The sequence below is a fragment of the Erythranthe guttata genome, chromosome 5 (assembly GCF_056151865.1).
Source record: "Erythranthe guttata isolate IM_541 chromosome 5, IM_541, whole genome shotgun sequence".
NCBI classification, from domain to species: domain Eukaryota; kingdom Viridiplantae; phylum Streptophyta; class Magnoliopsida; order Lamiales; family Phrymaceae; genus Erythranthe; species Erythranthe guttata.
Window position 1 is genome coordinate 3,702,728 of NC_142537.1, and position 26,344 is coordinate 3,729,071.

At 36.7% G+C, this 26,344-nt stretch overlaps 3 protein-coding genes across 6 annotated transcripts in view; 1 reads left to right on the plus strand and 2 right to left on the minus strand.

The window, feature by feature from the left end:
- Positions 1-4,429: 4,429 nt before the first annotated feature.
- Positions 4,430-8,679, plus strand: NUC-L1 (nucleolin like 1). The gene is made up of 15 exons (XM_012984194.2): positions 4,430-4,689; positions 4,792-4,843; positions 5,102-5,268; positions 5,680-6,168; positions 6,246-6,293; positions 6,397-6,480; positions 6,622-6,729; positions 6,823-6,873; positions 7,010-7,101; positions 7,183-7,303; positions 7,403-7,500; positions 7,593-7,668; positions 7,763-7,851; positions 7,954-8,270; positions 8,410-8,679. The coding sequence occupies exons 1-15, from the start codon at positions 4,657-4,659 to the stop codon at positions 8,436-8,438; spliced, it is 1,854 nt and encodes a 617-aa protein (XP_012839648.2). The 5' UTR covers positions 4,430-4,656; the 3' UTR covers positions 8,439-8,679.
- Positions 8,680-9,362: 683 nt separating this feature from the next.
- LOC105959977 (MAP3K epsilon protein kinase 1) lies at positions 9,363-21,604 on the minus strand. Of its 3 annotated transcripts, XM_088818630.1 has the most exons (24): positions 21,197-21,515; positions 20,952-21,086; positions 20,792-20,812; positions 20,269-20,342; positions 20,093-20,183; positions 19,930-20,013; positions 19,523-19,624; positions 17,805-17,936; positions 17,548-17,619; positions 17,261-17,364; positions 16,290-16,371; positions 15,785-16,135; positions 14,747-15,067; positions 14,623-14,667; positions 13,787-13,966; positions 13,592-13,675; positions 12,474-12,565; positions 12,306-12,389; positions 11,364-12,103; positions 10,844-11,232; positions 10,637-10,771; positions 10,128-10,534; positions 9,897-10,011; positions 9,363-9,766 (listed from the first exon to the last, which is right to left on the minus strand). In XM_088818630.1, exons 1-24 carry the CDS (start codon positions 21,254-21,256, stop codon positions 9,590-9,592), a joined length of 4,077 nt encoding a protein of 1,358 aa, XP_088674756.1. In that variant the 5' UTR covers positions 21,257-21,515; the 3' UTR covers positions 9,363-9,589. The 3 variants fall into 3 exon arrangements, with proteins under 3 accessions (XP_088674756.1, XP_088674757.1, XP_088674758.1); XM_088818631.1 differs by lacking the exon at positions 20,792-20,812 and having other exon boundaries at positions 20,931-21,086; positions 21,197-21,604; XM_088818632.1 differs by lacking the exon at positions 20,792-20,812 and having other exon boundaries at positions 19,523-19,605; positions 20,931-21,086; positions 21,197-21,520.
- A 1,311-nt stretch (positions 21,605-22,915) lies between these two features.
- The window catches only part of LOC105973849 (E3 ubiquitin-protein ligase, putative (DUF177)), a 51,779-nt gene continuing 48,350 nt past the window's right edge, over positions 22,916-26,344 (minus strand). Inside the window, exons 2-8 of one of the 2 annotated variants that reach the window (XM_088818634.1) lie at positions 25,217-25,323; positions 24,880-25,056; positions 24,654-24,743; positions 24,056-24,151; positions 23,587-23,667; positions 23,431-23,476; positions 22,916-23,232 (exon numbers count right to left, since the gene is read on the minus strand). In XM_088818634.1, the coding sequence (XP_088674760.1) occupies positions 23,144-23,232; positions 23,431-23,476; positions 23,587-23,667; positions 24,056-24,151; positions 24,654-24,743; positions 24,880-25,056; positions 25,217-25,323 (686 nt within the window). In that variant the 3' untranslated portion in view covers positions 22,916-23,143. Of the gene's footprint in view, positions 23,233-23,430; positions 23,477-23,586; positions 23,668-24,055; positions 24,152-24,653; positions 24,744-24,879; positions 25,057-25,216; positions 25,368-26,344 lie in introns of those variants that run through there. The other variant, XM_088818635.1, reaches the window with a different exon arrangement.

The following is a 26,344-nucleotide window of genomic DNA, read 5'->3' on the forward strand; positions in this document are numbered from 1 at the left end:
AACTTCACAGTTATGAGAACTTTGAGTGAAATCGTATCGTCTCAAACCCTATTCATGGTTTAATATGTTTATATTTTGATTTTGTGAAATTAGCAGTTTGTTCGGTCAAATTTGTTGTTTCAAACTGCTACGTTACACAATTTTGGTTCAAGACAATGGTTTATTATTATTGGATGTAAACATTTGAAAAAATAAATGATTTGTAAGAGCATGTTAAGTTTTGAAAATTTGCCGAAAATCGTTAGATAATAATCATTACCATATTTTACCGTAGTAGAACATTAATAATTAATTCCGTAAAAGGTTTACTATATGATAAGTCTTACAAAATTTTACGAGAACCTGCAACCAACTATATAAGTGGTGCACTGGGTAAACTTACACTCTCTTATAATAGTTTGCAAACCATACGACAGATGTAAATCACACCAGGCTAATCATATTTCAGCTTTCAAAAGTCAATCTCAATTAAAAAAATAATAATATATCATGTAATTTACTATTGATCTTCCAATGTCTATATGATGCTACAACCCGATGAAATATATTGGGTGATTTTACAGAATAGATCTATACATATAAACATGAACATGAGGGTGTATTACTATGTGTAGATCAATGGTGTAGAATCATTTGATATATTTCATCGAATGTAACATCTACAAAATCTCACTGTTACAGATTTACAGGCTATGTAGCACGAAAACGGTGATACGCCCAAAAATGGGAGTACGGAAACTTAGGGGAAACGTGTAAATATTAAAAGTATAGATGTATATTTATAAATAGAGTAAAAAGCAGTTTACCCCCTAAACTATGGCCCGTTTTGCACTTTGCCCCCTAAACAAAAAAAAATTGCACGTTCTTACCTGAACTCGTTAATTCATTGCACGGTGCCTCCTAAAAGGAATATTCCGACAATTTTGACCGGAATATTACAACACGTGTGTTGCACATGAGATTTTCAGGGGCAAATTTGTCCATTCACTAACATTCTATATTTTAATCATTAAAAAATAAACATTAAAAAAAAAAAAAAAAAAAAAAGAAAAAGAAAGAAAAAAGGAGTTGTCATCCCGTCGACCACCACCCTCACAAAGCCAACCCATCCCTAAACAGCCCCAAATCCCTAATGGCGGAAAGGGGCTGCTTGTCCCACTAAATATTCGGGAACCAGCTCAGCATGCACCTCACCGTCAGTATCCCGCTGTACAGGTCCAGCCACTTCGCCATCCCGCCGCCACCACCGTCAGCGGCGTGTTCAGCTCGCTTCTCCTCACCGCCGCGAAGACCGCCGGCCCCGCTGATTTCGCCACCGACTCCTTCACCTCCACGGCCAGCGTGAACAGCCCTCCGCAGTGGGGGGCGATGACTTTCGACGCGGCTAGGGCTACGGCGCCGATTGTCGCGAATGTCCGGGTCGAACGGATAGCGTGTCTCGAACGGCGAACCGGGTACGGGTTCGATTCTGGGTGATTGACGGAGCAAGCGGTGATTGATTTTGAGGGTTTTGAGAGGGATATGCGGCGGTGAGAATACGGCAAGGCTGGGAGACGGTAGGAATTGGGCGAGAAGGCGGCGATGCGGCGGTCGGAGAGGGGGTTGCGGAGGATGGCGACTCTCATCAATTTTTCTTCTTTCTCCTCTTGGTGGTAGTGGTTATCTTGCTCCTCTTCTTCCAATTTAGCATTCATCTTCTCTTCGATTTTCCCCCCTCAAGAAAACTGCTTTTTACTCAAATATCGATATGGTTTTATAGCAATTAACATTTGCATCTGCTAACTCGCTTAATATGTGCTGCGATATATGGTAAAATATATATATGGTTTTCTTGAGATAGTCCATTTCTCCGCCATTGATGTCCATTGTTGCCTCTGTGTTTCGGAGAGTTATTCGAGTTTCGGGAGTGGGATTTTGACGAAATTAATGGAGGAAGCGAAAATTGAAGGCAGTTTGGGGAGGCGGTCGATGTTTCTTGGGGTTGAAATGAAGGAGATTTGTGGCCCTTTAGAGCAATGAGTTTGGAGAGTTCGATGTATGGGTGCAGGCTGTGCTTCTGTTCTTTGGCGGCCGCCATTGACGGGTTTGGAAGAAAAGCTTGAAGAACAGCTTTTTTACCTTTATTTATTTATTCTTTTTTTTTTTTTAATATTTATTTGTATTTAATATTAAAGATGCAAGTGAAGGGACAAATTTACCCCTAAAAGTTTCACGTGCAAAGCACATGTTTTCATATTCCGGTTAAAATTGCCGGAAAATTGAGTTTAGGGGGCACCGTGCAACGAATTAACAAGTTCAGGTAAAAACGTGCAAATTTTTTTTGTTTGGGGGGTAAAGTGCAAATCGACCCTTAGTTTAGGGGGCAAACTGCTTTTTACTCTTATAAATATGCTATTTAAATACATAATTTTTTTATTTATATATATATATATATATATATATATATTTATATATTTCGATACAATATATTCAAAGTAAATATCATTATGGGTTAACTGCAAAAAATCCCCTAAACTTTGGACGTTTTTGCACTTTACCCCCTGAACGGAAAAAAGTTGCACGAGCATACCTGAACTTACTAATTTTTAGCACCGGAACAAAAATTGTCCATTTTTGGCAAAAAGCAACCGGAAACCACAACACGTGAGAAGCACATGATTTGAGCAGGGATAAACTGGTCTTTTACTCTTACACTTATTTTCTTCCTTTTTTAATAAATATAAATAAATCATAAAAAAGAAAAAGAAAAAGAAAAAGAAAATAAAAATAGATTTCATCTTCTTCACGTCACCACCACCAAAAACTAAATTACTCTTCGTCCTTCTTCAGCCCACTGCCATCCGCCGCCCGCCGACTCTGATTCCCCCCCCCCCCCCCCCCCCCCCCCCCGGGCACCTCTAATTCGTCGCCCTCCGCCGCCTGTAATTCGCCGCCCTCCGCCGCTTTCCTACTTCGCAACCCTCTACCGCCTGCCGACTCTGTTTCGCAGCCCTCCGCCGCCTCTACTTCGCCGCCCACCGGCAATAGAGGACTACACGCTCAATCCGACCAAGAAGCACAGTACCCAAAAACAATATTCTCTCTTACCTCAGCCACTTTAAATCAAAATCCCTTAAATCAACCCCACCAATCAAAACCTCCCATTCACCGGATCATAAAACCTCTGTACCATCCATATCACCGTCGATTTGCGGTGATGCCTAGCCTCACATAATCTGGCGGTGATTCATTCCAATTTCACTAATTGAATGTCCGGGGATTTGTCCTCTTAAATCTGACTGGCGGCGGATTTGGTGGTGGTGGCGGTTTTAGGGAAGAAATTGATCGTGGCGGCGTCGCGAGGAGTTGTTGGGGTATAGGCGGACTGACGGATGAATTGGACATTTGGACGTGGTGTTGGTAGAGGAAGTGGTGGTGGAGTTGGAGGTGGCAGTGGAGGAACTGAAGGTGGAATCGGTGGAGGCTTAGGCGGTAGTATAGGTGGCAATGTTGGCGGCAGATGTGGTGGTGGTGGTGGTGGTGCGGCGGCGGAGCAGATGTGGTGATGGTGATGCGGCGCCGGAGCAAAGCTGAAACCTCCCCTCCCCTGGAGAGAGGAAGAAGATGCAGACCTTTTCTGTTTTCTCTTTCCTGTTTCATTTATTTCTCTTTTTCTTTTTCTTTTTTATTTTTCCTTTTTTATTTTCTCTTTTCTAAAAATGTTGTGAGTTTACGAAATTACCCCTTCATTTTCACGTGTGAGTTGCACGTGTGCAATTCAGGGAAAAAAATGGCTAAAATTGGACAATGTTGACATCGGTGCTAAAAATTAGTAAGTTCAGGTATGCTCGTGCAACTTTTTTCCGTTCAGGGGGTAAAGTGCAAAAACGTCCAAAGTTTAGGGGATTTTTTGCAGTTAACTCTATCATTATCAACTACCAATTTGTAATTAATCATTAAATCATATAAATAATTACGGAAACAAAAATAAATGGAAATTTACTATTCACACATGTTTCCAATTTCCCATAATTAGCTCATAAGATGTCCAACATATATTCTCGAGTGTCGAACATAAAACGTGTCCAAAGTACGAATACGTTAATAAATAAGTTGTTTCCGTGCTACATAGGTCACGAGTCACGACTAATAATTGAGTTCAGAAACATTAGGCTTCTAAAAATCACAATTTTCTTGTTATATATGTAATAACTATTTTTCTATTTTATTTTAAAGTCAATATGTAATAACTAATAAGTGTATATAAAAAATTAAGCCAAATTGTCAAAAATAATAAATAAATAAAAAGTGAGCCAATTTTTCCTCCATAACGGACACACTAATTAGTTGATTATTTTCCATAACAACAAAATAAATACCAAAAACAAAAAGAATATAGGAAATAAAGAAAATAAAAAAATAAAAAAAAAAGGGTAAAAAGGGAAACCCTAATATAAAGAGGCGAACTCCCAACACTCGCATCGCACAAGGGCGAGAAAATATCTGATCGTCAATAAACCCTAGACTACTTTTTTTTAGGGTTTTGGCAGCAGCAGAATTCTTCTCTATATAATCTCACTTTGCCCTTCACTCATACCACCGCCCCCTCTCTCTTCTCTCTCTCTCTCTCTCTCTCTCTCAACTTTTTTTTTTCTTTCTTTCATCAAATCTTTCTGAATGGGTAAAACCGCCAAGAAATCCGCCTCCAAGGTGAGAAAACAAGCTCTGTTTCTTCGCTAGGGTTCGTTCCTTTTGTTTTGTCTGTTAGATGATTTATGTTTGATGTTTCGTTTTCTGTTTTGTTCTTCGTAGGCCGAAGCAGTTGCTGTTGTTGCTGCTCCTCCCGCTAAACCCTTGAAGAAAGGTAATTTACAGTTTTCCGATTTGTTTTTCATGTATCGGTTTCATGTAGTGATTTTAATTGATGTTTTGGGTTCCTTCCTTTTCTGATTTCACTGTTCCTTTTTTGTTTGGGGGTTTGTTGTTTCTGGGTTTAATTAATTTTACTTTTGTTTGCTGGGGTTTAATCCTGCTGTTATATGGTTGTTTCCTTGAGTTAATTTTATGAAAGATGATTTTTTTTATTTACCTGATTTGTATGATTTATTTTCATGTGTACCAGGAAAGAGAGAGGCGGAGGTTGCTATTGTGAAAGAAGTAGCTTCTGCTAAGAAGCAGAAGGTTGAGGAGATTAAGGTTCCAGTGAAGAATGAGAAGAAGGTTGTGAAGAAGAAAGTTGAGAGCTCATCTGATGATGATTCTTCTTCAGATTCTGAGATGGAGGACAAGGTATGGAGTTTTAGTTCTATTTTATTATGTTCTTATTTGATACCATATGTCTTGCTGACTTCAAGAATCGTACAAGCACTGTGTTGTTTGTTTTTATGGTCGGACATTTATCTGTTGAGGTATAAATTGCACAATAAACATGGGAAATTTAGTCTCTTTCAGAAATTTGTTGGATTATGCAGTGGCCCTTGTTTATTATGTTCCTATGTGATACAATTTATTTGTTTGACTTCGAGAATCATATAAGCTGTGTGTTGTTTGATTTTGAGATTAAACATTTGTGAAAATTTAGTATCTTTGAGAAAATTGCTGGGTTAAATAGATATTTGTTCTGCTACTCTTATTGTTTTTTTGGATTCGTGAAATTTGTTTTATCTGATTTTTGATAATTATCATGTGGTATGTCGTCAGGCTGTGCCTGCCAAAAACGGTAAAGTAGAATCTGACTCGGAAGATGAAAGCAGTGGATTGGAGGAAAACGCTTCTGTGGCTAAGAAACCTGCAGCTGCAGCTAAGAATGGGAAAGTAGCTGCGTCCAAGAAGGACGAATCTTCCTCTGAAGAAGAAACCAGTTCTGATGAGGAAGAAACTCCGGCCAAGAAAGCTGCACCAGTGGCCAAGAAGGCTGTTGCAGTTCCAGCCAAGAAGAAAGAAGAGTCAAGTGATGATTCTTCTGACGATGAATCCAGTGAGGATGAGAAAGCCCCTGCAACTACCAAGGCGGCTGCCCCTGCTGCCAAGGCCCCTGCAGCTGCTGCCAAGAAGAACGACGAGTCTAGCAGCGACGATGATGAGAGTTCTGATGAAGAGGTAGTTCCGGCTAAAACCAACTCAGCCGCAGTTGCTAAGAAGGATGAGTCGAGTGATGATTCTGACTCATCTGAATCAGATGAGGATGATGTAAGTGCACGTCTTTATATGCTTTATAATGATATGTTTTCATGGATTGAATATTTTATAATCCTTCTTGTGAGCAGGCCCCGAAAACTAATGCTTTGAAAAGGCCCAGTGCTGAAGTGAGCCAGGTACTGCTTGTTTGTCTCTTTGATGTTAACAATGGCCTTTACAAATTGTCTTGACGTGTTTTTAAAGTGAAGATTTATTTTAACTCTTTACTTTCCATTTCAGAAAAAGGCCGAGTCTAGCTCTGATGATGACAGTTCTGAGGAAAGCGATGATGACGAGCCTGAGAAGAAAAAGATCAAAGCTCCGGTGAGTTTCTAGAATTTCATCAAGTTTTGCCAAATTGTATATTTATTCAGCCATCTTGGAACTCCAATAGTATTTGGACTTCCGAAATTTTGCCTTTGAGTTATTTTTTTGTTAATCAAGTTTTCACTTCAATGTGAACAGGCAACCACTGCCCCAAAGAAGGAGAGTAGCTCAGAGGAAGAATCTTCTGAAGAAGATGAATCTTCAGAGGAAGAAGAGGAAACCGTTGCAAAAACTCCCAAGAAAAATGTAAGTGCTGCTCTCGTAAGTTCTTGATGTGTTGCCTTACACTTGCGCAGTTTTGGTTAGTAGATTTACTCGTAGTATTTATTGTTGATACAGGATACCAATGCTGCAGGGACCAAGGCAAATGTTACCCCCTTCAATAAGACTGTGAGTGATCTTTTGTTTTTGATATGATAGATTTGTTTACTTGTACTAAAAAGTATAACTTCATTTTGGTGCAACTGCTGTGTACATTAAACATATTTGGAAGATGTCTTACAATGCTCTGTTTTTCGTTATGCAGCCCAAGACACCCGTTACTCCCCAGTCAAACGCTAATGGTCCCACAACTCTCTTTGTTGGGAATCTATCCTTCAATGTTGAGGAATCAAATATGTGAGTATCTAGTGACTTAAAATAGTTAATTGTTTCATTGAGTTCCCAAATAAGTAATCGTCAATTTTTCCTATGTTTCAGTGTGGAATTCTTCAAACCTGCTGGGGAAGTTACTGATGTTCGCTTTGCCATGAGCCAAGAAGACGGATCATTCAGAGGCTTTGGTCATGTTGAGTTTGCCTCCGCAGAAGCAGCAAAGAAGGTAACTTACACAGACATGTTAAGTTTTTTACTTGTGTGAATTAGTAAAGCTGTAATATAAAGATGCACTAGTTAATGTGATATGTTTAAATATTTCTAGGCATTTGAGCAAATGAACGGTCAAGAATTGTTGAATCGTGAGGTGAGACTCGACTTTGCAAGAGAAAGAGGAGAGAGACCAGCATACACCCCTAACTCGTAAGCCTGCAGTCTTATTTGATATGTAATTCCCTCAATTCTTTTCAATTATTTTCGGTCCAAGTAACAAAAAAAATGTTTCAACTTTCCAGTGGCGGCCCGAGATCTCAATCTCAAGGTCCAACGCTATTTGTTAAGGGATTCGACACAAGAAACGGTGAAGACCAGGTATGTGTTTTTCCACATTAATTTTCCTTGCTTCTGCCAGGTGTCAGATAAGTAAAAAAAAAAGAAGTCTCACCTATATAATATGAATTTGCAGATTAGGAGCTCTTTGGAAGAGCACTTTGGTACTTGTGGTGAAATTACAAGAGTCTCCCTCCCAACAGATCCAGAAGGTGGAGTTAAAGGGTGCGTCTTTCTGTTCATCACTCTATTTTTTTTTCAGTTTTTTTAAATTTAAATTCGGCTTTTATCTTGATATCTATCATGGTTTTTGTTTTGAAAAAACAGGATAGCATATATCAACTTTAAGGACAATAATGCATTCAACAAGGCATTGGAATTGAACGGGTCTGAATTTGGAAATGGTAGCTTGACAGTTGATGAGGCCAAGCCTAGATTTGATAGTGGCGGAGGTGGTCGCGGTGGTGATAGACGCGGTCGCGGTGGTGATAGAGGTAGAAGAGGTGGCAGGAATGACTTTGGCCAGAGAAGTGCTGGCAGGGGTGACTATGGCAGCGGCAGCCGAGGCAGGGGTCGTTTTGGCGATAACAGAGGTAGAAGAGGAAATTCTAGCACCAGACCCAATTTGTTCACACCTGGAACAGGTAACGTTATTATTACCTTAAAACCATATTTCTTCATCGTCACTTGTTGTAATATACAGGGTCTTGTATTTTAGTTTTGTTTGGTTTAATTGTTCTCCGTTTTTAATTAGTTTGTGCCTTGTCTCTATGCTTGGTGCAGGAAAGAAGACCACATTTGGTGACGAGTAAGTAGTTGCCCACACTATTAAGAAGAATGGAGGATGTGCTTAAAAATCGACAAGTTTTGGACTCTGCTTTTACTTTCTGTTTGTTTTAGTTTTTACCAGACTTTTGCTGAGGTTGACTTTCAAATCTTTTTTTTTTTTGTTTTTTCTTTGTTTTAAGAGTTTCTATTTATTATGTTGCAAATTTATGATAATTTTTATTATATATGGATTTATGGTAATTTTAAGTTAGTTTGGTTGCCCTACTTCTGTCTAGCCTTTTTTATCTTAATTCTTACATATCCTCAATTTTTTAACGGCAAGGTAAAATTACAAAAAAAAGCCCTATTGGTTGGTTATTTATAATCACCACCCCTCAATTATTCTAATACGAATCTTTCATACGTATCTTTTGTTTATATGTATTTATTTTTTAAAATTACAGTCAGTAAGTAACCTAGTTAAAAGATGTTGGTATCTTTACAAGTGCACTTTTAATTGGTTGTCTGGTGGCATTAATCTCTGTAATGATGTTTGCTCAGCTGTGTATTGAAGATTCACCAGCCTGTGTAATTCACCAAACCCCCTTGTATTGTTTAATTGTTACTAAAAAGTAATACAAAAGTGCTGTTATGTTAAAACAAGGGTACTTTTATTCGAATATGAGCACTACTATATTTGATTCAAAAGAATCGAATTCGTTTTGTAACTCCTCTCGAGTTGTTATTTACGAGAATTGGAATCATTAAAAATGTGAAAATTGAATCGAGAAGCTGCTGCCCCATCTTTTTGTCCAAACATTTGAGGAATTTGCTGTAGTTGAATATTTACACTCAATAGAGAATAAGTATAGATAATGTTTTTACATTCATTCACATGACTATATAATTCAACTTGATCCGGATTGTCGTCAATATACAAAATAAAGGCCACGGATCAACACCGCAGATTTCAAAATAAAAGATTCAATAATGCAAGAAACAATGGCCACCATCAAACAGCTACTTTCACATCTTGTTTTAAAAATAGAAAATGAAAAATTAAATGTCGGGCAACGTGAAAACATAAAAAACAACACCAAAAAGGAAGGAATATTGGGAACAAAATGAAGCTTTTTACAAATATGAAGTAAATATACATAACAGGAATAGATGGGAACATCGCGATTTATATATCTCATAGTACAGTGTTGATATGAAGTGCTTTTAGTAGTGAAGTTGCCATTTGCTTAACCAAAACTTGTCCTCCGGAACTCTGTCCGTCTCTTCTCTCCTCTATCAAATTCTGAAGCTTCTGAGGCAAATCATTTTCCACAATCAGTTGCTTTGGTCGAGGGTGATGTTCGTACACAGCCTGACAAATTCAACCAACAACAAGAAAACTCGTCAAAAATCTGGTCCTAACACGAACGCTTAGATTTCTATTTGAAATTCCAGAAACATTTTATATTATGAGTGGCATATAAGAAAACTCCTTTACCCACCTTTATTAATTTAAGTAAATTCAGGCGAGCTATTGCATCTGGATGAACAAGTCTAGAGATTAGCAGTGGTGTCAACCCGTTAACTGCTAAAGTAGTATTAATCCGAGACGATTTCCTGCATCAAAATACAGCATCGTCAGTTGCAACGACATAGAGTTACCCGATACACACACATTGATACGTATGTAAAATTTATAAAAAAACCCATCTCGAAAGCAGAAAGCAACTTACGTGATAATTTTCAAGAACGGTTCTAATATGTGCAAGAAGTGTTGTTCAGGACAGCACTGGAAGAACTTAACCAGTTTCTGTACAGCCTCCTTTCTAAGCAAAGCTTGTTCTACTTTCCTGTTTTCATTATCGTGGGCCAAGCATACAGCAATAGAATCTAATGCGGTCACAGACCAGAGGTCATCTTCGAGAAGGCTGAGGTACACATCCAGACCCCCATGAGCTCGTAATTGCTCCCTTGAGTTTCGTGATGCATGGGCCATATCACATAGAAGAGGTAGCGCATACTGTTTTAAAGGCGAATCTGTCATGACAAAAAGCATCAAGTGGGGAATTATCCCATTTTCTGCCGCTTGCTCTTGTCTCCTCTTGTTAATCTTACATAGGTTGAATAGTGCATTAAGGACCTGAAAACCGAAAAAAAAAGAAACAAAATGTCAAGAACATGAAGAAATACGAAACATGCATCCAAAAAGGAAAGAGTAACAGTACAAAATTCAATATCTGACCTCATGATGAATTTGTGACACAAGGGCACCTTCTTTAAGATCAAGGTTGGGGATCAAATACTTGATTGCATCGGCTCGCTGAAGATGTTCTAAGCAATGTGGATCGGTTGACAGATGATTTATACACTTCAATAGCTAAAAGAAACAAAACTGTAAGACAGTTTGACCATGAAAAATAACACAATGTTAAAGACAGTTTTGCAGTACCTTCAAAAGAATTGGGGGCTCTATCTTATTGAACATCTGAAATAGACGACTAAGCAGACTTTGGCTACACATATAAGACTTTACTGCTGTGTCTGCTGCAGCAAACTCAAATAGAAGGTCTGCCACCTTTTCCAGATATTCCCGAGCAACATCAACATTCCATGGTGATACCATATGCGAGAGAAGACCAGATGACGTAGCACTCCCTGGTCTTGCATTTAAAACTCCTGAACCAGAAAGCACACCAGATGCCCTCTGTGATGCAAGTCCAGATGTAGCAACAATTCCTCCATTTGATGCCAGAGATCCTAACTTCTTATTAGCTGCTTTAGGTGAACCTCTAGGCAATGAATCCACATTAGAATTTTCCCTTCCTCGTCCAGAAACCTCTGGCAGAAAGTAATAATTGTTAGGTTAGTAATATCTTGGTGCTTGAATATAAAACTCAAAACTGAAAGATTCACTTTTAATATATCAACTTCCTCTCGAGAAATTGTGCTCGGTAAAAAGTTATGTTCACCTGCGAATTCAGCCATCAAAAAATCAAGTCCATTCGTTTTCTTGTCATTAGATGCATGCAAAAGAGGCAAAATGTTTTCATGTTTCTCGACCCCTGTGAGATGCCGTACATACTCGAGCTGACCAGAGAAATGGCGTGATGGAGGTTCTTTATCCAGTAAACTTAGAAGGGGTCTAACATTCTCTTGCTGGCCACCAGTGTGAGTAGGGAATCCATTTGATGTCATGTCCGCTGATTTTGGAGCCTTATCCGTGGATGTCCTGCTTGCTGAATTTGCACTTCTTTGATCGGTCACTCTTGAAGCACCTGAAGCCTCCAATGTAGCAGTACTTGATTGAGGCCTATCAACATCGGAAGGGACAAATCTTTGTTCAGGCGAAAGTGATATTGATGTCCGTGACGGTTCTTGTAGTCTGGTTTGTGATATCTGGTCTCCTTGCTTAAGTCTAAGGTGCTCAGGCTGGTCGCTCCCATAAAATGAAGAATCCATCTGCACAAATGAAGGACTGCTAGAATCCAGAGCATCGGATCTTGGTCGAGGAGCCAAACCATCAGGAGGGAACCCCCCACCTGAAGTTACAGCAGCTAGACGAGTTGCCTCGTTCAAACTGTAAAGAGTGTTAATAAGTCTAAGTAATATCCCGTTCTTGGCAGCTATACGACAAAAATCATTTCTAGAGGTGGACTTCTGAAGTTTGAAAACCTGCCACATGCCATCAATAGCCATATGAACCATTTCCCTGGAATTAAGTCAGTCAGAATAGTTAGTCAATGAATCCATAAAGCAGAAATCTTAATCCAAAATGAATTTTATATGTTGCAATCAATTCTGGGATAAGTTATGAACTACCACAAGAAGCTAGTAAACATAAATGGCTTCTTAAAGCTGGATAATCACAAGAAAAGAAAATCAATAGTCTAATGCGGATGAAAACTACTGACCTATACTTCGCATAATCAGCCTCTAGAAAGCCCACCAGGATGGGTATACCACGACAAGCAATAAACATTTGCAACGTCAACGAGCTGGAGGAAACAAAGCATATATCAAGTAAACTGAATCAAATGATTTAGGTCTACAATCTAATCAGCAGGAGAAACTATTTTTACCTTGATTGGCAGAGTTGCTGTATGAAGTATGCTGCTTCCATGCGGACCTCCCGAGGACGGTCATGCACGGCAAAGCCCATCACAACAGGAATCTGAAACAGATGGTTTCACAACAATCAACAATTGCCAAAAAATACGGACATTGAAGTAAAAACAATAATCTGGACCATAAAGGGGACGAAACTAAACTCTTTTCTTTCATCGTGTCTTGCATGAGAGACAAAATTAGTTTTTTTTTCATCATATAATGCATGTGACAAACTTTTTTATCCAGGTAAACTATCCGAAGAAGTCAGAAAAGTAGTGATTTGTAACCCATCTAAAGTTGACAAGATTGCCTCCATTTTTCCCTAAGCTAAGTTTGATTTCATCGTCGAGTTTGCAGTATAGTGGTCAAGAAAATGTAGTGTAACTGGATTTTGGATGGAAACTTGTGCATCCTAGAGGTTTAATGATGAAAATAACTCTTTTTGCTGCTCCATATTACTTATTTTCTAGATGAAACTGTAGCTTCAAACACAGGGAAGCAGGGGAGTAGGACTCAAACCTTAGCCTCATCTGTAAGAGGTGAGACCAGGTACCACCACTCCTAGAGAGTGTTAGTTGTTTTATATTACATCATGTTCAATGTTTTGGGTCAATAGATCAAATCCTAAATCATCGGGTTAAACTCCTACTTTCACTAAATTGATACAAACAAGTAATGGAGCCCAAGTTTTTCAAACATAGATCAGAAGATTTATTTTTTTCATAGGAACCTTTAAAAAATCAGAATCATCAAGGACAATGGCCATACTGTATGCATATAAATAGTTAGTATTTAGTAAATGAATTGATACCTAAAACTCAAAATTCTTGTGTTTTATTTGCAGTTCAAGAACAAAAAACTAGGTAGGTTCTATTAATCTTTCGGGATAAAAAACTACCTGTTGATGGGGATTTACTCATCAAATTTTCATAATAACTTGAACTTTATTTATCGCTGTATTCATTTCACAATTGCCTTAATGATTAACACCCACTTACACCCACACCCGCCCCAACCCCAAATCCGCCCCTCCCCCAAATAAACAAATGAAGATGAACACATAAACACAGAGGGCGTTAAGAATACTTACAAGACCAACTAGACAAGCATTCTCCTGAAAATCGGTGTTATCTTTGATTATTTTGTTCAGAACTTGAAGCACTGAACATGTGACCTGAATTTTTGAAAAGGAATTAATCCATAATTCTGAGAGGAGAACACAGTAACAAAATGTACATAAAACAAGAAGGTAAATAAATTATTTGACTTCATGCAAATTACATACGCGAGGTCTTGGAACCTCGAGTAGTTCCATTAGAGGGAGCAAACCATGTTGTGTAATGAAAACAATTTTCTGCTCCGGTCGCTGATGAAAGAACGTAGTCAACTTCTGACAAGAAGAGACAATTACATCTTCTGGTTCCTCTGGCCTCAGAGATGAAACTAATTTGCTAAATTCTACCGCCTGTGGCACATAAACCAAACTGTTTTAAAACAGGATTTGCTTCTTTTTATACTTACAAAAACATAATTACTAAAAACAGAATATGAATAGGCATCACAAACTCAGAATCGGATGAATAAACTAAATTCCATCTGAACAAATAGATATTAATCCATATCCATTACACTGGATCAAATTATTAATCTCTTAGCGTGAAATCATCAGGGCAATAGCCTTAATGACTCCAAGAATCAGATTTTTTTTTAAAAAAAGTGGTTTAGTTGATTGGCAGAGTAACTACCAGCAGTCTTTGCTTATCCCACAGAACGTGGCACTTCAGAAATATCAGATAAGTTTCTTCAAGTGTTATGGGTACGTATCTCAAAATCTTAAATCTTCATGTGAAATACTCGCCAGTTATCTCAAAAAAAAAAAAAGGCAGCCTGCGAGTTTAATAGTTTTGTTCATATTAAAATTAGTGTTGATCAAACTTAGTTCCCTTCCCTTGTAGAGAAGTGAGATGTAAGCAACCAAAAAGCATTTTCGAGGAACATACAAGTGGAACTATTCTGGGGTAAGTTTTAAAAGTTTGTTGGGTGATAACTTAAGTAAAAAGAGAAGCCATAATTGACAACATAAAAAAACAATCCTGCAAGTACATACAAGTATGAAGTTACCTGAAGGTGAAAAAGATTTTCTGCAGGCAATTTATCTTCAAATCCCTGATCAGCAAGCAAAGCATAAAACAAATATTAGAGGCATTTATTAAGTAAAGAATTGATTTTAAGTTTTCAAGCTTACCAGGGTATCAATATCAATTACATCTTCCTTCAAAACACCCATCATTAGACGAAGTAGGTCACCATTTGCCTGTGCTGATTCATTCTCCATCTGTTTCTGGGCAATTGTGGCCCTTAATTTTGTAGCTAGATCATTCTTTCCACTGTCAGGGATTGCATTGTCCCGGATCAAATGTGAAGAGGATGCAGAGGTAGAGGCTTCAGTTACGCGGTCCTCCAAGTTCTCCAAAGGATGAAATAAGTCGTCCAAATTAGCATCACCTGGGGGGTCACTGAATCTACTAAGCTCATTTCCACCGGAATTCATTGATTCCTTCAAAGACTACATAGATGGCAAACAAAAATCCATCAACACTGATATGCATGATGATATAACATGTCAATGGAAATACAAACACTGGAGAAAAATAAACAAGTTAGACTAAATCTTAGTCAAGTTTCAATTTAAGCAAGCTGACATGGTTGAGAGAAATAACCCTTACCACCAATTACCGCACTACCGATTGCTACATACTAACTAGATAAATACATCACATAATTGTCAGTGTTCTGGGCTAGTCGAAAAGTTAGATGGTTAGAAACTACTGCACGTAAACAATTTACTATTCATTCAAAATCCAAACAAACACAGTCTTATCTTAATATTCAGGACAGGAGACAGACAATTTGTTCCTTGCACTTGTAAATTTCACAAACTTGATATTAATGGAAGTACTGGAATGGTAATATAAGAATGAATGTGTAAAATTTTCTCATGTTAATCTATCACTTCAGAGACTTATGGTTGTGTATGTGTGGGAGAGGGGGGGGGAGCAAGAGAGATTTATGTGCATACTAAATTGGAGTAGTTTGATAATCTTGACACAGTTAAATTCTTCTATAAAGCATAATATACACCTAAAACTTGTCTCGAACTTCTTAAATTCAAAGCTACAGTGTAATCTATGATAATTGATATGAGCTTGCACTATTTAAACAAGCATCTAAACATCCCATGTGTATTAATATTAAGATAAATAAGCTAAATAGTAAAAGTTACCTTTTGTGAGCTACTATCTTGGCTCTTTTGACCAAAACTAAATTTACTATGGTCAGTAGAAACAGTGCTTCCCTTTTTCTCAACTTTTCTAGACATAACATTCTTTTTGTTAGATTCATCAGGTTCGACATCATTTAATATCACTTCGTCCTGCTGACTAAAGTTCTCCGTGGAATTAGAAATTGACGCCTCATGACTATCTAATACTTGCATAGGTGACTTTTCATATGTTGGATCTCGATCTGAAATAACATCTGCCTCTAGGTTATCTGACCTTCCCTCGGTCAGATTGGAACTATCATCCTCAAACGACTTGGTGACCCCTGAAGAAAGGGCCTCCAGCTTACCTTCCTGAAACCCGGAACAAGTTCCCAAGAAAATCAGGAAAATGTTATGATCCAAAAAGAAAAGAAAAGAAAAACCCAGGAAAATGTTATGAAGTAATCAAGTCATAATAGCAAAGCATGGTTAAGAACATGAAAGTTCCGAAAAACAATTACTTTACTTTCTCAGTGGAAGAGGTTTCCACATTATGCAGTTTTCCTCGACTTAATTCAGCATTCCCGGGTCCATCTTCCTCAATATTTCTGTAAAATGACGAGAATCCATATACTCAAAGATTGTTTATCATAACGCTAACTAGTCAAATACTCCAATGGCACCACAGAAGAAAAATAAAAGAAGCATTGCCTATAAAAGAACCCCATGTGCATTGATGAACGAACCAAACATGAATCTTTCGATTCATTTGGCTCTCACGCTCAATAACTTCGGGTAAATTCTCATAGCTTTTTTTTATGAATGTAATGAGCCTATCCTCTCTTCTTTATTTTTTTTCATAGCATAGTCAAAAAAAATAAACAAACGAATCTAATGCAAAACCAAAATACTTGGAGGACTCTTCTGACAAAAAAATATGTAATTGTCAGCAAAGTTGTTTCTTTTTTTTTTTCAAATCCAAAAAATTCTTCTTCCTTATACATAAGGCATAGGTCGTCGATGCAGAACAAATACAGAGTTTTGTTTCTTCCATTGAGCCATCGACACTTAGATGCAACATACACAAGAATATCAATTCTATCAAATCGGGCAGGGAAGCAGACAATTGATACAAGACAAACAGCAGACCTTTTCTCCAATGTATTAGAAACTCAGCACTAATACAGCAGAATATGTCATAAATACATCATGAAGCCCCGGTACAGAACCTAATATGTCTTAACACGGACTATTAGGTCTTAAGCTCATCATTCCATGATAACAGAAGCGATGGATCGCCAAACGAAGAGAAAAAATACAATTTAGCACAGATCAACCAATCTCAACAGGTGGAAAAAAATATTAACAATGAAACTGCTGTTTTGTGATTGTTTTTAGAGATAATGCGTTAAACTTAGCAGACATTGTAAGATTCCATAAGAGAGACAATAGCCGGAAGAGAGACAGAGAAATAGAGAGAGGATCAGTAGAATATACTTTAGTGTTCCACTATGACGTAGAGAAGTCTGCAGAGCACGTCTTGAGTTTTGAATCCAGGGGTGTGAAAGTAAAGTTTTAGCATCGGGCCTCTGTCTAGCATCCTGCAAAGGCAAACTGGACTGTTAAAGAGCAAACTAAAAGGTTCAAAGGGAAATAAACAACCCCATAGATCTCTATCTGATTTAAAGAAAAACAAAGATGACATGTCCAACAAAAACCCAAAAAAAAAGGTCAAGCAAGAAAAAACATATCACAAATATATCACTCCTAATTTTCCAGCTGACCTTCTTAAAACACTGGCGCAGGAAATCAGTAATGGATGGAGATAGACTATCTGGAATTGGAGGATGCTCATCCTGGATAAGAAGCAATGAAGTGACAAGTTCAAAAAGGCAATAGTAATACTACTGCTACCAGATTCACTATATGTGCCTATTACTAATGTTTCAATATCCACTTTCAGTTATCAGCTACCCACTATAAATCAATTTGATAGGAATAATGATGATGAAAAGTATGATAACGCAGACCTTATTTCTACCTGTACAATCCTAAACAGGGCAGGCATGGGCTGCAGGTCATAGTATGGTGGAACACATGTGAGAAGTTCAATCACGGTGCAGCCAACACTCCAAATATCAGATGCGGCACAAACTCCTGACATTTCAATGACCTGCAATTGTACAACAAGGCAGAAAATGTAATTTATCATGCCACAGCTCAGGAGTAAACTGTGAGCATCGCATAAAAGTTTCATGTTTGACAATAAAAAAGAAGTAAGAATGTAGGAGTAACAATGAAATGCAAAGTAGCATTAGACTATTTGTTACTGGCCCAAAAGAGCTAATATTAAGTAATGGAATGGTATCTGATATATGAATAAACGAAAGAACCTAACAGAATTTTTTTCTGATACCAAAAAAATAAGAAGATTGCATCATAGTATTCACTATTATACTCTCTATGACATGCTCAATTCATTTTCCCTCTGTAAAGATTGTAAGGTTATGTTCTTCCATTAAAGGGATGTAATCCTCTCTCTGTTACCCTTTTTATATATCCACCATTTTGCCCTTCCCCAACAAAAACAAAAATAAGGCTCACTTGCATGATTACAAAAATAAAGCTTCATGAGAGCATCAGGGGAGGACTACTGTACTTTTTATAAGCAAAGGAAAAGATCTAAATAACACTTAAGAAAAAAGGCATAATCAATAGCCAAGCAATCCCAACAGTACGTATTTTCCATCATGGGAAACTGCATTTCTTTCCATTGGCATTCATCAAAAGAAGACGGAATTGAACAGATAATAGAAGGGTTCAGGCACGTCGCTAATACAGAAGAAATATTATGTTATAGTCAGCTTCAAGTACTTGTCATTTTATCTTCAAGTTTATTTCCGGTGTAAGATTTCTTTTTAATCCAATCCCACTCCTTGCTTCCAGTCCTTTCTCGTTCACTCTATAAATAAGAAGTATTGCAACATCTCTATACCTCAATCTAAGGGCACTATGGGGACAAACGAATAAACTTCATCAAAGAAGTATAGCAACATTCTAAAAGGACGGAAAAGATTTATAATCTCACTCCCAAACTTGCTCAACATAGACTACACAAGCTAGGCTAGAACATTAACGAAAAACACAATAAGATGTGGAAACATACAGAAAGAAAAACGTAAACCAAAGTTAAGTGCAATAACCACAAAAACCGTATTCACCAACTGAGCGCAAAAAATTTAATTCATCAATCAAGTTCAAAACTGAAAGTACATCACTACCTCATCCTTCAGCTGCTAAACTAATTAGATTTGAGATGGGAAAATAATTCGTTCAGCACATTTCGTTCGAGCCCAGGGCATCAACCCATGGATACGCATTTTCCACCATTGAGAGATGATGATATTCCCACTTTCGGCCCCCATTGGGAAAATTCTAATTGCACACATCATATTACAATTACTCACTTCTGACATAGCCTAACCTCCTAAGCCTGATAAAAAATACAATGTATGTTTTTTAGGACTGCAGATACTTAGCCTCCTATGAGACTTAGCACTCAAACTGACATAATCCTAATGCCAACAACAATTGTTATCCCATAATGTCTGGCAACTTTACTATTAAGACACACTCCCCAACCAAGTTGTTGTTTTCAGTCATGTGATACCAACAAATACATGTAAGACTAAGAAATTTGAACTTCGCACGAAATGGAAAAAGAAAATCGACCCTAAATACTAATATTAAGAGCAATACCTCAGGCGCCATCCAGTAAGGTGTTCCAACAACAGAATGTGTGTTAACATCTGCTTCAGTAAGTTTTGTGGCAACCCCGAAATCTGCAAGTTTGACGAGACCCTGAAAGTTTAAGTTCGATGAAGGAAATACTGGTTAAGCCATAAACGATCTAGAAAACACATATTGATGCATTCGCATACAAAGAGCATGAGAACTTGTTCAAGTAAAAAACTCCATAAAATATGAGTCCATGCAATCCGCAATCACATTATATTGCCATTCTATTCGCATTAGAAAAAAAAAAAAAAAAAAAAAAAACCCTACCTTCTCTAAAACAAATTACAGCAATAAAAGGGAACCAGACAACTAGAATACAATGACATTGGCAAAATGATCAGAAAGCAGCCTGACAATATTTGGTATACCTCTTTTGTTGTCAAAATATTTGCCCCCTTGATATCTCGATGAATTACACCTTGTTCATGTAAATATACTAAACCTTCCAATACCTGATTACAGCATAGTACTAGATATTTATAACCAAAATGAACAGAAACTAACTGATAAAATGTCAGAACTTATAAAAACCTGGGCTATATAGACAGCTACCAAAGACTCTGGGAAAGGTCCAAACTTATTTGGTTTAATAATATTTGCAAGTGAACCATTCTCAACATACCTTCAAAAAAGGGAAAAAAATGGATTATGAGAATAATTTCCAGGTAAGTTGAAAAAATAGGGAAGTAGTTAAAATCTTTACTTACTCAAGAATAATGTGAAGATGAGTTTTTGTCTTCAAAGATCCAAGATATTTCACAATGTTCTTATGATTCAAATTCTGCAAGAGATAAGCCACATATCAATAAGAATAAAAGCAGAAATCAATTTAACAGTAGTGCAGTCTCATTTTAAAATGTTGCAGCATGAAGACCAAAGTAGAAAGTTGAAAGCATACAGCATAATGTGATACCAACATAACAACAATATGGAAAAGATGTGGTCATTATTTTTTTCATGCATTAAGTCTTGAACAATCACGAGATTGACATTCATAAATCCTAAAAAGAACACACTTTTGACCCACATAAACTCTGTTATTTGTGATCAAGGGTTTGAGCCACAAGAATGATGTTATTTTGAAATCAAACTTTTTAATTAGCACTAATTACAAAGTTTACCTAATATACACATCAAACAGACCCACCATTATCGCAGCTAACACTTTATACTAATTTCTTCGGATATATTTACTTCACAGTACCGGTAAATATAACACGCCAAAATTACCTTTAGCAAATCGATCTCTTGCTGTCATATTCCCATAAGCAGAAAATGATCGATGTCATGCAAGGAAAAAAAACAAGTGGTGAGTCGGAATTCGGGAAATCACAAGCAAACAATAGAAAGAAGACTAAGTTTCAGTCACATTAACTAATGAAAATCAGACCATAATAGTGTTAAGATCCTCCTGGGCAATGTTCTCTAGAGAGACTTGCTTGATTGCAACAAAATCTCCATTCTCCAAATCCAAGCCCTTGTACACTCTTCCATAAGCCCCCTTCCCAATTTCATCTCCAAGCATCTGCAATCAATATTATTATTTTTCATCAAAAATAAAATAAAATCAATTAAAGTAAAAATAAAAGGGGGCAATAAAACTGAACTCAGGGAGATAATTTTAGAAATGCGTACGTATTTGTTGTCGAGGGTTTTTGATTTGTGGAAGGCGGAAGTCGTCATTTGGCGAGCCATCTCCGCGTGTTCCTACGACCACGAAACCCTAATTGTCGGATAATTCTACCTCACCGTTATATTTGTACATTGTCGTTCATATGTACACAAATGGGATTCCGGAGGGTTAATCGGCAGATACGTGACCAGAAATCGGCGGCGGGAGGGAAATTTTCAGGAAGTGACCGGTGGTTCAGAGTTTCCCCGCGGAGGAGCTTCGTCACGCTCGGAGGAAGACGGAGGAGAGGATCGGGATATTAATTTTTTATTTATTTTATTCATTTCGTAAAGTTACACCTTTTTCTAATAATAAAAAAGTAAAAGAAAGGGTAGTTTTGTCCATGCAAAATATTTGCTATGGCCAGCCTGGCGCACACTTTGGTTTGCTACCCTTTTATGTTTATTAATAATTGAGTAAATTACAACCAACCCCTTGGGTATGGTAAAATTACAAAAAAAACCCTCATGTTTGGGTAATTACAACAACCCTCAACTATGAATTTTCTTACACGTCCACCCTTGCAGTTTCAAATTTAGTGGATCTTCTTGATTATATGGAATATTATCACTTTTGTACCCGTTTTATTCCATTCGAGCCCCACATTTTGAAGCAAGATGTTCATAAGATCTGTTTTTTGGCTTGTATATATCAGATTATGGTGCATCATAAACTGTATTTTTACACAGAATGAGTGCAAACTAGAGCACATTCTACGGAATTTAGATGATTATGTTGAATTTGACACCATAAGGGTGGAGGTGTAAGAAGATTCATAGTTGAGGGGTAGATTCATAGTTGATTTTTTTTTAATTATCCAAACAAGAGGGGTTTTTCGTAATTTAACCACACCTCAGGGGTGGTTGTAATTTATCATTAATAATTTAATTTTGCTTATTTGTATGAAATTTCAATAATAAAATCATTTTCCAAATTTTCAAGTAAATTCATTCAAAATCCAATTTTAACTCCGAATGTAGTAAATACAAGGAGCAATTTGCCATTGCACCTAGATATTTTTTAAAAAGATGAAAGATTTGTGAATAATTAGTAAGATATGTATGAGAATTGAGAAGAGAGAAGAGAGAAATAAGAGTATGATGTTGTCATATTTATATATTTCTAACGGGAAATTTTAGTTTTCATCCCTCAAGTTTGCATTGATTTCATATTTGGTCCTTCATGTTCATAAAAAACACATTTGATCATTTATGTTTTAATAATTTAACACTTTTTGTCATATCCGTTAATTTAATGTTCGTCCGTCAGTTAAGACAGTGATGGGCACATGCTTGATTCCGTTAGGTTTAGTGGAAAATTGACGAAAATAACTAAAATGTTGCATTTTTTAAACATGAGGGACGTAATGTGTTTTTTTGTGGACAAGAGGGACCAAATGTCAAATTAGTGCAACATTGAGGGATGAAAATTGTATTTTTTCCTATTTCTAACACATGTTGATTATTGTTGATATATGATAGGGGAAATTACAGTTTTCACCCCTCAAGTTTGCACCAATTTCACATTTGGTCCCCCATGTTTACAAAAAATGTATTTGGTCCCTCGTGTTCCAATAATTTAACATTTTTGGTCATTTCCGTCAATTTACCATTACTCCTTTAGTCAAGACAATGATGGTAACACGCTTATTCCGTTTGTTTTAACGGGAAACTGACCAAATAAACTAAAAATGTTGAATTTTTAAAACATAAAAGGACTAAATGTGTTTTTTGTAAACGTGGGTGACCAAATGTGAAATTTGTGCAATCTTGAAGGACAAAACTGTATTTTTCCCATACATGTTATCTAGACTAGTTCACAATAACTATTTTCTTTTTTTCTGTTTCCAACATTTGTTCTTTTAATCAATTTCGCAGAAGACTCGATGCCACTTTTTTTGGTCTCGAGTTTCACGTTTCCGTAAAGTCGTGTTTCTTCTTTAGCTCCAAAAGTTTCGACCACCTTTTCTCGACGGAGGCTGTATTCCTTGCACCTAAATCTGGCAACACATTCACTTTTAGTCGACCATTAGTTATATAAATAAAAATAAAATCATAATTGTTCGACTAATTTACACAAAATATTTTTCTTATTAGGGTGACCCGTAACTAGTATTTTTCTCCAATTTACAAAAGTGCCATTAGATTTCTTAAGTTGTCATAAAGTTTATTACTTTTATATATAAGATAATACTTACGGTGCAATTTAGGTTCAGACTTCTCGCAAGATTCCGAGCAGGTCTCCTGCAAATAGGAGACGCAATTTTAAGGATTTTATTTATTGTGTAAAAAAAAATATAATGTTAGAATGTGATATTAAATATAAAAAAAATAGGTTGTCCTTAATTAATTACTATCACTGAAGTGGCCAATCGAATGGTATCTTGTATTAGTGAATCCAGATCAGCATCGGATCCTGGTTTTACATATATAACCTGCAAATTAATTAAAATATCATTGATAAATATTTAATTAAATTGTTATATAAACATACACAAATGAAAACACATGTAATTAATAATTTAACATAATTTTTTTATTGAATATTATCAATGATGCTTAAAACAATGGAGAAGAGTAACAATTTTCATCTATTTGTTCGTTATAATATGACCGGTTCCGATTTTTATTGATTCAACCGGATTTGTCCCGATTTTGTGCTTTTTCCGGGTTTTTGCACTAAACTAGATCGGACTGGCGTTCGATCCAGTTTTAACAACACTATGCACGCAATCTCAGTATGCGTTACCACACGGATGTTTTTGGGATGAGGTTTTTATTTTCGAAACAAAAAAAAAAAAAAAAAACCGATTGGGTACTTACCGAAGGGTCATCACCGCCGATATCCGGCAGTTGGTCCGGTGGACTTCTAGTTGATCTTATTGATGGCAGAATCCAAACTTTAAATGTTGTATTGATCTGATAATATATATATGAATGGATATCCAAAATCTTAATTAATCTCTAGTATTAGTTAATAGCAATAATATATTACAAAATAATTATTAAATTATAAAGTGCAAGCAACTATAATATTTGGGGTAATTTACACCTACACCCCTGAGGTATACTAAAATAACTTTAATGTCATTGTGATATTAGTAATTACAATCACACCCCTGAAACAATTACCGGAGCCAAAATTTCATGTCCTGGGTACCAATATGCACTATATTTGATTCCCGCGGGACTGTTAATGCTACCATAGTCGAACATTTATAAATCTTATATAAATTAAAATAATGAGAACTTAGGAAATGTTACGAGAGCCCGTTAGAACCCTAACAGAATAACTTATCCAATGCATTATTCCGTTAGGGTTTCTAACAATGTTTCAGGCGGGTGATTGTACCGATACTAGAGGGACCTTAAAGTTATTTTAGCATATCTTAGGGGGTATAAGTGTAATTTAAAAATGTACCTCTCTTAAATAGGGGGAGAAGCAATTGCAGCATTTTGTGGTGAAGCATGTTTTAATCCTTCCTTCAACTGACAGCCCAAGTCCAGCATGCTACGCCATTATATATTTTCAACAATTCGAAGAAAGAAAAGAAAAAATCAACGAGTTTTTTTGTAACGCAATTCTCTAAAAAAGGAATATTACGAGCGACGACGAACAAACGAACGAAAATATAATCGAATTTCACCTTCTGGACGGAGAGGTTGAGGGAAACGTAGGTGTCTTGTTGAATATCGTCACACAAATCATGCAAATGCAATTCTTGCAACGAGAACATATAGTCGCAGTCCCATTTTCCGTGCCATTTACCGTCGGCCGATGGCGATATAGTGATCAGACGCGGTTTACTCTTCTTTTTCGGTACCTTTCGTACGTACGACCACGATTATAAAAATAAATAAACTATATATTATAAATATAATTGATTGTATTCCATCAAATATGAATGATTAATATGCAAATGCAGAAAGTGATTAATTAAGAAGATTAATTGTATGTGTGTGTAATTAGCAGTAATGAATTACCATTGGGAGATCATTTCTCTTGGAAGAAGATACAATGGGTATGGAAATGAATTTGTTGATCTTTCCTGATGTTGAATATGGAATATTCCATTGCCTAGCTCCAGCCATCTCTCTCTCTCTCTACAAACACTACACACACACAGAGTGTGAGAGAGAGAAGGAGATGAAGAAGGGTCAATTTATAACCTTATCTTAGAGCAACCTTGGTGGCACTCAACTGAACAACCAAATTCTGATTTTTTTTTTCTCTTTACTTTATTTATTTATTATTATTTAAAACGGTAGAAAAGTCTATAATAATGAAAATTGGAACGGAATGTTTGAATTTCTCTGATTTTGTTACAAATATTTTTTAGGGTTAATAAGATATAACCCCTTGTTAGGAAAAATATTAGGACTAACCACCTTACATTATTTTTAATGGGTCAAACCCCCTCACAATTAACAATTACTGAACTACCCCATAATTTCTAATAGCAATGACCCCCCCTACTATTTTCCCTAAAACTGCATATGTTAACGTCAATATATTATCTCCCCAATTTTCGCTAGTTAGCTATATTTGTGCCAAGAAAATAGCAAAACAAATCTGCAAAAATACGTCAATATATTATCTCCCCAATTTTCGCTAGTTAGCTATATTTGTACCAAGAAAATAGCAAAACAAATCTGCAAAAATACAGGTCAGCAACAATGGTGAAAAAAGGTAGCAAGAAGAAGACAGATAATTTCTTCAACACCCATTGCTCCCCTCGACATATATTAACCTAATCTATGTACATTTACCACATAATTTCTATTTTTGACATCTTCTCAGCGACTCCAAAAGACAAATCAAAGTCTCCTACATCAATGGTATGCAACAGTACACGACGACCATATGCGACGGTTCAGAATTCTTCCATGGTTGATTACTCAAAAATGAAGTTTGTAAACAAGCTTGTTTTTTAGATCTACAGATCTATGGTCGCACTATTTGTTGAGTCATAAATATTTGTTTCCTATGAAATTTGTTTTATCAAGAGTCCACAACAAAGAGGAGATCATTGTTGTCGAAAAACATGAAATATTGTAGTAATCTACACTCAGAGTCAACTATAAAATCGGATAGTTTACTATATTTTTTCC